At 21.1% G+C, this 12,354-nt stretch overlaps 1 protein-coding gene across 1 annotated transcript in view; it reads right to left on the bottom strand.

The window, feature by feature from the left end:
• Nucleotides 1-12,354, bottom strand: part of LOC122511369 (pleckstrin homology-like domain family B member 1) — a 97,332-nt gene that overhangs the window by 41,189 nt on the left and 43,789 nt on the right. Inside the window, exon 2 of the mRNA XM_043626558.1 lies at nt 2,378-2,509. Coding sequence (XP_043482493.1) covers nt 2,378-2,507 — 130 coding nt within the window. The 5' untranslated portion in view covers nt 2,508-2,509. The remainder of the gene's footprint in view (nt 1-2,377; nt 2,510-12,354) is intronic.

Here is a 12,354-nt window from a genome sequence, read left to right on the forward strand (position 1 = left end):
TGTTTTCCTTATATTTTGTGATGCAATATTGCATTGTTCCAATCTACGGTTGAAAATAATTTAATTTTCCTTTTTCAAAATAGCGCCAATTTCTGGGTGTGAGACACAGCATATCACCAGTTGTGAGACGGTGTCAACACCCATCTGGGCAGCATAAAAAATACGACTTTGCAGGCATACTATTTAAATGTTGTTTTGATTTTTTTTTCTAGTATTTTTGAGCATTTCAAATGGAAAAAAGTCAATTGATTCAGAAGAAATCAATTTTATTGCTCTTGTTGAAGCTATTAAATTGTGTTTATTTGATAGTCATATTTGGGCGAATAAATATTATTATTTAGTATATAATAATATATATTATTAATATATTTAATTATTTCTACTAAACATAACGTTTTATGTCAAACTTATTAAATTTTCGCAATTTTTAATGAGTGTCTCACAACTGGAGACATTTTTTTTGTTTGAAAAAAGCGATGTGCTCGGAAAATGTATCGTAACATGTTTTGAGTTCATCGAAATACTATACTTTCTTTTAATAAAAGTTGCGTATTTCTGTTACCTTTCGAACGGTGTATTTTATTTACAATTTCGTTTACCCGTTTACAATTTACGGGTCAAAAATAAAACCCGTCTCACAACTGGAGACTCTCCCCTATATGAGAATTCAATTTTGAGAAAAAATTCAATTATTCAATAAATTATTTACTTTTGTATTTAAATAATGTAATTCTCTTAGAATATTCTAATAAAAATTAATTTTCATTTCATAACATTGAATTTCGGTTAAAATTTTAGATAATAATTGAATATTAAAGGCATTATAACGTGGATTTTTAGAAATAATTGAATTCTCAAACGATTTCAAATTAAAATCATTGAAATTCGGAATTTTTCATATTTTTAAAAAACAATTCTGTAAAATTAATTTTTTTGAAAAAGTTTAGTTGAATTTGTTAATAATTATTTCAAGTTTTTTTCTAATATATATTTCATTGAAGAATTTCTGAATAATTGAAATTTTTAAAAAAATTGAATTGTAATCCAATGGATTTAAAAATTCTCAAAGAACTTTTTCAAAAATTATTAAAAATAATGGATTTATAAAAGAATTTTAGTTTAAAACACTAAAAAGAAATTTAATTTTGGAGAAGTTAAAAATTATTGCAGAAATCCAATTATGTTCAAGAGTCATAAAATTCTTCTTAGGGATTCAATTATTTTCATAAATAATAAAATTCTTCTTAAGGATTCAATTATTTTTACTAATAATAAAACTCATTGCAGGAATTTAATTATTTTTCATACAATTTTAATTGAATTTCTTGAAAAAAAGAATTATTTTCATGACAGTTTTAATTAAATTCGAAAAAAGAATTCAATTATTTAAAATTTTGTTGATAAAATTCTTTATGAGAATTGAATTTTGAGAAACATTCAACTATTCAATAAATTATTTACTTTTAAAGTATTTAAATAATGGAATTCTCGAGGAATTTTCTAATAAAAATTGATTTTAATTTCATAAAAGTGAATTTCAGTTAAAATTTTAGATAATAATTGAATATTAAAAGCAATATAGCGTGAATTTTTAGAAATAATTGTATAATAATTGTATTTTGAAATTAATTTTTTTTGAAAAAGTTTAATTGAATTTCTTTTATATTATTTGAAGCTTTTATTTTCTAATATGCATTTAATTGAAGAATTTAGGATTAATTGAAATTTCGTAAAATTGAATATTGTAAATAAATGGATTTGAAAATTGTCAAAGAACTTTTTCGGAAAAAATATTTTATTTAAAGTAGAAATTTAGTTAAAACTTTTGAAAATAATAATTGAATTGAAATGATGAAAGTAATTTTGAAGAAGTTACAATAACAATATTCTTATAATATAAAATAAGGATTTTATCACTTGGCTATCTTTGATTATTACAAAACATGAAGAAATTAATGACTCCGAGTCGAAGACTCGGAGTTATCGATATCTTTTTGTTTTATAGTTATGAAAAAATTTAATTTATAATTTTAAGTAAAATGTTCTCTTATTTGACTCGGACTGGTTATATTTTTATCAGTAATTGGTCCGTAATTTCTCATTTTTGTTCCGTAAAAATTTTTGTTTCTTTATTTTAATTGCAAACTTTTATTAATAATAATTTATTAATTATTTTTTTTCTCCACAACTGCGGTTATACCTATTTTTATCAGTAATTGGTCCGTAATTTTTCATTTTTTGTCCGTAAAGTCCGTATTTTAAATACTTTCACTGGTTCGAGCCCTGAGATCAGTGTTAACATAGGAAAAAAATAGCTTGAATTTTAAAAATGGGAAACAAATTTTTTTTTTAAATTGTGGTTTAATTTTTATTTTACCTTCTGGAATAGGGTGTAATGTCACTGACGTTGAGAGCCTTCCACTGCCACACATTACGAGATGAGGCGCCTCTGTTTGCACACGCAATGCTCGCCCAGCCTCGCGAACTTGCAAGTCCGCAGAAGTCATTTCTGCAAAAAGATAATCTTCTTCATCTCTTCTTATTTTAAGAGTAAAAAAAAAAATAAGTAAATTTAAAAATACCGAGACTTGTCACGTAAGACGTTTTCTGACATGCAAATATGTGTGTGAGTACGTGTGGGTTACTGATAAAGTGCTTGATAACCGCACGTATTATGACAATATTCAAATGAAATAAATTTTTTGTTTGCTCATCATTTTGGTTCCTTGAACTGATTCGTATTTCATCTGAGAAGACACTCGCGCTCTTTTTCTCTAGATAAAGAAAAAAAGAGAGAAAGAACGCGAGTTGTTTTCTAGAAATTTTTTTATTTTTTTACTTCACTCCTTTTAGTGAAGGAAAGAAAGATAAAGAAACAGCAAAAAAAAAAAAAAAATCATTTCTTAGGTATGGTTTTAAAAAATACGTCTTTCACGTTGATTATGTGAAGAGGGTGTAAAGAAGCGTTTTCAAGGTGGAATATGCGAAAACCGGTATTTCTCTCTTTTTGACCTGAACATATTCTCTCTCAGTAATTTTTAATCAATCTTTTTATTTTGTACTTTAACTTCATTGTACCCACATATACGGTTCATGGTAAATCAGTACAACGTTTGCTATAACGTATATATGCAAAGATGATATATCACAATATACACGTAAAACACATACGAAACCTGATGAATACTTAATTTACGGATTCTGAGAGAGGAGAGACGCCTGGGGATATATGTATGCCGACTATATGCATATAGTGTAGGTTGAGTATTGAGAAATAAGTAATATAATTTATAACAAAAATTTTTTTATTGGAAATAAAAATAAAGGATAAAAAGAATAAATTTTTTTTTTTAGTGAAATTAAAAATATTCTCTGCCTCTAAATCTAATGAAATTTTTTATTGATTTATTTAAGGAATATGGCACACACATCGTGAAAATTTGAAATCTACTTTGAAATATGGAGGAGCAGATTTTTATTGAGTACTTAATTTTCATAATATATCGTCGTAAAAAATCTCGAATTTAAAAAGTCTTAAATTTTAGAGTCTTCTGATTGAGCACTAATTTTTTTATAGTTTAATATCTTTTCATCATGATCCGTATAAGTGCCGAAGGTTCAAATGAACGAAATATTTTGTTAATGTTTATTTATTTCTGTTTATTAAAAAAAATATGAATGATTGTAAAATTATTCGAAAATAGAAACTAAATTTAATATTTAATATTTCATTATTATTTTTCCATAGGAAGTAAGATTATCAAAAATTTTTAATTCAAATCTTTTGAAATTAAATAATTTAGAAAAATATTATTTAAAAACATGAATAAATCGATAACTCCGAGTCTTCGACTAGGAGTCATCGTTTTCTTCATGTTTTTTAATAATTAAAAATGAACGAGAGATAAATCAGAATTATTTAATCATTTCAATTTAATTATTATTATCTAAAATTTTTAACTAAAACTTTTTTTAACTTTAAACAAATTGTTAAATAGTTGAATTCTTTTGACTAATTGAAATATAATTTCTAATTTTCTAACAATATTTACATTTTTAGAAGAATAGGATTAAAATTCTATTAAAATTAATATTGAAATTCTACGATGAGTTTTATTCTTTATGAAAATAATTGAATTCCTAACAAGAATTTTATTCTTTATGAAAATAATTAAATTCCTAAAAAGAATTTTATTATTTATGAAACTAAATAAATTCCTAAAAAAAATTTTATTGTTTATGAAAATTATATTATATTATATATTTATAATTAATATAATTAATTTAATAATGATTAATTTTTATTTAAATTGTAGATATTAAAAGTCATTAAAAGGAGGAAAATTTTTGAAAAGAATTGAAATTTTGAAAAAAATTTTATACAAATTTTTGAAAATAATTGAATTTTGAAAAAGAATTTTGTTATTTATAAAGATAAATGAATTTTTGACGAGAATATTTTGAAATTTTTTATCATAATTGAATTTTTGCGAAGAATTTTATTACTATTCAAAATAATTGAATTTCTGCAATAATTTGTAAATTCTCCAAAATTCAATTTTTTAAAGTGTTTTTAACAAAAATTCTTCTACAAATTCATTAGTTTTAATAGTTAATTAAATATTTGCGTTAAAAATTCAACTAATTTCAAAAGAATTTGAATTAAAATTTTTGAACAATCTAAGTTTTTAAATTTTCTAATTAGATTCATTTAAATTTGAAATTTTCTAAAATTTAAATTTGAAATTTTCTAAAATTTCAAATTGAAATTTTTTTAAATTCTATTATTTATAAAAAAATTGTTAACAATTGAATTCTTTTGAAAATTTTTATTAAAATTGTAGATATTAAGAATCATTCAATTATGAGGAAAATTATAATTGAATTCTTATTATGATTATTGTTATTTATGAAAATAATTAAATTTTGCAAAGAATTTTATTAAAATTCCTGCATTGAGGACAATTTTTAAAAATAACTGAAACTTTGCTAAGAATTTTATTAAAATTTTTGAAAAAAATTGAATTTTGGAGAAGAATTTTGCTATTTATAATTAATTAAAATCTTGACCATAATTTAAAAAAAAATTCTGAAAATAATTGAATTTTTGCCAAGAATTTTATTACTTTTGAAAATAATTGAATTTTGCCAAGAATTCTATTTAAATTTTTGAAAATAATTGAATTTTGGGAGAAAATTTCGCTATTTATAATAAGATAATTGAAATCTTGAGGATAATTTAAAAAAAATTTTGATGATAATTGAATTTCTACGATGAATATTGTTATTTATGAATATAATTGAATTTTGCAAAGAATTGTATTAAAATTCCTGAATTGTGGCCAATTTTTGAAAATAATTAAAATTTTGCCAAGAATTTTTTTAAAATTTTTGAAAATAATTTAATTTTGGAGAAAAATTTTATTATTTACAAAGAAAATTGAAATCTTGACGAGAATTTAAAAAATTTTTTGAACATAATTGAATTTTTGCCAAGAATTTTATTAGTTTGGAAAATAATTGAATTTCTACAATCATTTATAATTGTTTCAAAATTCAATGCGTTTTAGTGTTTTTAACTATGTTTTATAAATCTCAAAATTTTCTAATTAAATTCATTTAAATTTGAAATTTTCTAAAATTTTAAATTGAAACCTTTTGAAATTCAATTATTTATTAAAAAATTGTAAACGCAACTCTCATAAAATTCAATTATTTTTGAAATTTTTAAGTAAAATTATTCAATAAATAATTTATAAGTAATATTTTAATGATAGTTATGCGAAGTTGTTATAAAATTTTTAATTGAAGAAGAAACAATTATTTCGTTTATTTGAACATTTTTCATTTTGAAATTTTGAAAATTTAGATTTTTGAATTATTTATTTGGTTTATTTATTATTTATTTATTATTTCGTTCATTTGAACGACATTTTTTATCTTTGAATTGAAAATTTAGATTTTTGAATTATTTATTATTTATTTAAATTCTAGAATTTGGTCGAACAAAAATATAAATATGTTAACTTTTGGCTAAATCAAACTTTCTAAAACTTATCTTGATTCTTGATAAAAAAAATGAATCGCTCGTATTGTGAATCAACATTCCAATGGGAGATTAGTAATCGTTATAATTGATTATAAATTAAGACCACATTGACTTTTAACGACCAATCGTATACTTAAGTACAATTCTATTTCGAATCGATATAAACAAATAAATACAAGAACAAAAGTAGTAGCAATGAATACATTTCCAGGAGAAATGAAACAATCATGTTCACTTTCGATGGATGATTGAAAAATGAAAACCACTTCATTTCCTCCACAAGTTTAATAAATTAAAAAAAAAGAAGAATAAATTTCTTGTTGGAGAAATGAAGGCCGCATAGTTGAGAGTTGCCGCATGTTAAAAGGTATCTGTTAATCGACAATTATCAGCAATTATCACTCTATAGTTGTGGTGTCAATGTTAAGAGGAAAATTTTTTTTCGCCAGGATAAGATCTTATTTTCTAGTCCTATTAGAGAGCGTGAGATAAGCTTTTACTCTGATCATGAACGAATTGCCGAAGGCGCACATCTCCACCTCTCGTTAGGCCGCGTGCCAAATGCCAAATGTAAATTTACTCGAATATACTTCCTGGCAAACCGGAAAGAGTTACAAACTTTCACGAGAACAATTTTTTTTTTTTTTCCTTTTTTCCCAGATCAAATCTAAATTGAACTTTATGTTCATGTTTATGCGAGCGCGGACACAGTGAGAAAAGCAGATCACTCATATTATAGAAAGTTTTGTCTCTCGCATGATTTTTCCTCAAGCATTGAGTAATTTGATAAATTATTCTATAACGCGACGTATTCATTAAGACCACTTGCTGGCGTTTTTAGTTTTTAACTATAATCGTCAGCAACGTTTATATTGTGTTTGAAAGTTATTTTATCATAAAAGAAGTAATTGTAATTTTTTACTTAATTTGACTAATCAACTTTTTAAAAATTAAAATGCCTGTTTTTTAAAATTAATATTTCATTAAAAATCATTGTCATCCCTGAAATTATAATTTATTAATTTATAAATTATTATTTATAGATAATTTAATAGAAATTTTTATTTGTTTTCAATTTTTAATTTTTAGGAATATTTCTAACATAAAGTATTTTCTTTTCTTTTTGTTTCAGGTGAGTAAAAAAACACATGTTTTCTGTCGAATTTATTTCGTAAGTAAATATAATTATATTGAAATATTTTTTATTATATAATATATATTGTAAGTAATATTCCCTTTTTTAAAAAATATTTACAGGCCTCGCACCTAAACTACACTGAAAAAAAAATTTAATTGATTCAAATAACCGATTAATTGACTATTATCAATTAAATATTTACTTGAATCAAATAATATTTATTGGAGTCAATTAAATGGTATTTGAACCAATAATTTAAGTATTTAAAGCAAATACCATTTAATTGACTCTAATAAATATTATTTGATTCAATTAATCAAATAAAGATAAAAGATACTTTTTTCTTTTCTTTTAAATTTACATTACTTCAAATTCGCTAATAGTTCAAATAAAAAAAATTATTCTCAACAAATTTGATAAAATTCTTTGAAACAATTAAATTATTTTTGATAAGTTTTTGGAAAATCTTTGTCATGAATTCAATTATTTTCCACAAATAATGGAATTTTTCGCTAAAATTCAAATATTTTCAATATCTACTATTTTAATAAAATTTCTCAAAAGAATTCCGTTAAAAAAAAAAAAAAATTAATAAAATTCTTCTCAAAATTTCAATTAATATCATGAATAATATAATTCTTCAAAGAAATTCAATTATTTGAAATACAATTTTCTAGGAAAAATTTTTAAAAGTAATGAATTGTTTAAAATATTTTCAAAAAAGTTTTTGTTTATAAGAAATAAAAATAATAAAATTCATCGCAAGAATTCAATAATTTTAAAAAATTCAATAAAAATTGGTTGGAAGAATTCAACTATTTTTTATAAATAATAAAATTCGTCAGAGGGTTTCAACTAATTTTAATAAAATTTAAAATAAATTCCTCGAAAAATGTAATTATTTTCAAAAATTTCATTAAAATTCTTCAAAAAAATCAATTATTTTTGAAAAGTTTTTGGAAAATCTTTATCGAGAATTAAATTATTTTCACAAATATTGAAATTCGTCGCTGAAATTCAAATATTTTCATTATCTACTATTTTTATAAAACTTTAAAAGAATTCAATTATTTAAAAAAAAATTAATAAAATTCTTTTCAATAATCCAATTATTATTATAAATAATAAAATTTTCACATGAATTCAATTATTTTTAATACAATTTTAAATTAATTTCTCGAAGAATGAATAATTATTTTCAAAAGTTTTATTACATTTCTTCGAAAGAAATCAATTATTTTCCAAAATTTTGATAATATTTTTTATGACTATTGAATTTTAAGAAATAATCAATTAGTCTATCAATTATTTATTTTTGTATTTAAATAATTGAATTCTCATAAAACTTTCCAATAAGAATTGATTTAAAAATGAATATCAGTTAAGATTTTAGATTATTATTGAATATTAAATGAATATTATAGTTAAATTATCGTAAAACTTAAAAATATGTATTTAAATTTTCAATTTATTGGAAATTTTGTCAACTTTAATTAAATTAAATTTTATATTTAAAAAGAATTAATTTTTTTCGTTTTAAAAACTATATTTAAATATAATCGCAATTTTGAAGAATTTTAACTGAAAGTTTGAATAATGTATTGTTAATTTCTTTATGGAAATGAGAAAAATGTCGCTACTTTTTTAAAATTAATTATTGAGTGCGAATCCTGTATTTAATATTTATTATAATTCCTGTTTGGTTATAAATATTTATTTAAGTTAAAAAAAAACTTCATTCACAACAACCAAAAATATGGTTTGTTCAAAAAAATATTTTTCAATACTATTCAACAAAATCGATTCAAACATAATTTTTTTCCAAGTTGTAAAAATGAATTTCTATTCTATCGTTTCATTTTTCTTTAAAATAAAAAATGAGATTTGTTCTTGTATAATTAAAATGAGACTTTACTGCATGAAAATTTGCAATTATAAAATTAAATTGGAAAATTTGAATAGGAGTAATGCAGCAGTAGCACAGTCAGTAAAGTATATGTCCTACATGAGCAAGAATATATGGCAAACTATGGACTTGAATCGATTTCTCGATATACACAGGTCACGCTATAAACCATTCGAATTATACCACGCAGAAATCATGTTTATACTGATAATAAAAAATTAACGCAGGTATAATTCTTGAATGCGTATTTTTGCCCGAGACGCGTTGAAATTATTTATATATTAACATTTATTTATGATTCTCGTCACTCTCTGTTTCACCGAGAGCTTATGCCACAAAATATAAAACTTTAATTCACTTCTTTCTCTCTATGTAAACTCGTTTTATAATTTAATTTAAATTGGAAAAAAGTGTTTATTTATTTACTGAAATATAAATAAATTTTGAAAATGGAAATTATCTTTAAAAAAAAATGGGGTAATATATACAACATTTGCATTATTTCTGCTTTGCTAAGTAAAGAAGTCTATAATTATAAAATGCTTTGTTTTTTTAATTTTTTTGTTTTTAAAATAAACGGTATTTTTATTTTTAAATTTATTATTACATTTTTCTACTATAGTTAACAATATTTAATATTTAATATCTTTCTTCTTTGTTTATTATATTTTTAACTAAATGTAATGCAAATAATTCGCGCGCTAAAGCGCGCGGCTAACTTCTTCTTGCCTTTTTTAAAGAATAAAATTATCAATTTTAAAAATAATAGAATTTAAAAATTTTCTAATTTAAATTTTTGTTGAAAACACTAAAAAAATTCAATTTTCGAGAAATTACAAATAATTGCAGAAATTCAATTATTTTTAACAAAAAATAATACTCTTCTTATAAAATTAGTTGAATTTTCTAAGAAGAGTTGAAAATTTGAAAAAAATTCTCATAAAAATCCCAATTATCTTTATAAATAACAAAATTCTTCTCCAAAGTTCAATTATTTTCAAAATTTTTAATAAAATTCTTGTCCTAATTTCAATTATTTTCAAAACTTTTTCTAATTTCAATGATTTTCAATATCTACTATTTTAATAAAATTTCCCAAGAAGAATACAATTATTTAAAAAAAGTTTTAATAAAATTGTATGCAAACATTTAATTATTTTCATAAATAATAAAAATTTCACAGGAATTCAATTATTTTTATAAATAATAAAATTTTTTTAAGGAATTCAATTATTTTCATAAAAAATAATATAGAATTCTAGAATTGTGCAAATATTTTTCTTCTTTTTCTAAAACAAAATAATAATTTTGTTAAAAAAATTGTGATTCATAAACAAAAATAATGGAAAATAAATAAATTTTCTATTTCTTAATCACAGTTGTTTAACAATTTTCAAATTTTGTTTAGAAGTAAAGAACAAAAATCTGCATAATTTCAATTTAACAAAATTTTAGTCTTTTAATAAAAAGAAGTGCAAAAAAATTCTGATGATTTCTATTTGTCATTACAATTTTGAATTAATTATTAAATGAAAATAATTATAACATTAATTAATAATAATAAAGTACATGTTCTGATAATCTGATTGCAGTTTGAAGTTAGTTGTTTGCTTTTTTGTTTCTTAACTTTTTTATAATTTTTCTTTTAAAATATTTTCAAGTTTAAAATTAATGTATTGAAAATCATCGAATTGTTGCAAAGAATTTTATCAAAAATTTTGATAATTATAGAATTTCTTCAAAGAATTTTATTATTTGGGAAAATAATTGAATTCTCGCGAAAAATTTTATTAAAATTTTTAAAAATCCTAATTAAATTCTTTTGAAGAATTTCTTTGAATTTTTTTTAAACTATTGGAGTTTCGTTAATAATTTTAATTGAAAATTTTGAAAGCAGTTGAATTTTATAAAGAAGAATTTTATTATTTATAAAAATAATTGAATTGTTCCGAAGAATTTATTAAAATTTTAGAAAATAAATTAATTTTATATTAATATTTGAAAATTTAAATTCTTTCGAGGAATTCTATTAAAATTGTTTTGAAAAGAATTGAATTTCTGCAAAGGATTTTACTATTTATAAAAATAATTGAATTATTGCGAAAAATTTTACTATTTATAAAAATAATTGAAATGTTTCGAAGAGTTTATTAAAATTTTATAGAAATATTTGAAAACAATGAAATTTTTTCGAGAAATTCAATTAAAGTTATTTCGAAAATAATTGAATTCATCACAAGAATGTTATTATTTTTTGAAAATAATTGAATTCTTTCAATTTTTCTTTGTCGAATATATTTAAAAATTGCATTGAAAGTAATTTAATTTTTATATAGAATTTTTTAATAATATTTTAAGAATAATTGAATTATTTTTAGGGAATTTTAAATTCTTGTTGAAATTGAATTTTATGGAAATTTTTGAAAATAATTAAATTCTTTCGTGTAATTTTATTTAGATTGGATTAAAAATTATTTAATTCCTGCAAAGAATTTTAGTATTAATAAAAATAGTTGAATTGTTTCGAAGAATTAAAATTTTAGGAAATAATTGAAATATATGGAAATATTTAAAAATATTTGAATTCATCCGAGGAATTCAATTAAAATTGTTTTGAAAATAATTGAATCTCTGCGAAGAATTTTACTATTTATAATAATAATTGAATTTTTTTGAAGGATTTATTAAAATTTTAGAAAAAAATTAAAGTTTTTCGAAATGTGTTAAACATTTTTTTTTTGTAAAAATTGAATTGAATTTTTCTCTGTGTTGTAATATATTTTTGTCGTTAATTTTATTAATATACCATTTTTTAGTTTATTTGAATATTATTTGAATATTTATTTAAATTTAATAAATATTCAAATATTTGTATTAGAAATATATTGTTCTCGTTGATTTTACTAATTGTCTTTTATGAATTATGTTAGAAGATAAAATAGATCCGAATATTGGTGTTAGCATTGTCTTCTCGCGTCCAGTGAACTAGACAAGTTCAACAGGGCAGACTATAGTATAATCCGCTTAATTAAAGTTGTTTCAACTTGTTAAGATATATTCGCACACTGAGTGAACAACCCTTTTTTATGGTAGCTTCATTGTGTCGACGTACGAGTTAAAAAAAAAACTCACTCATATTTTCCAGCACATTGTGTAATATTTATTTTCTACTCTTTTTTCTGTTCTCTATTTTTTCCTTTTTTTTTCTTTCTGAAAAGTTTTAAAAAATTCTCTCGAAATTTCAAATTTCCGGAAGAAAGG

This window comes from Leptopilina heterotoma, unplaced genomic scaffold, assembly GCF_015476425.1.
Source record: "Leptopilina heterotoma isolate Lh14 unplaced genomic scaffold, ASM1547642v1 Lhet_81, whole genome shotgun sequence".
NCBI lineage: Eukaryota > Metazoa > Arthropoda > Insecta > Hymenoptera > Figitidae > Leptopilina > Leptopilina heterotoma.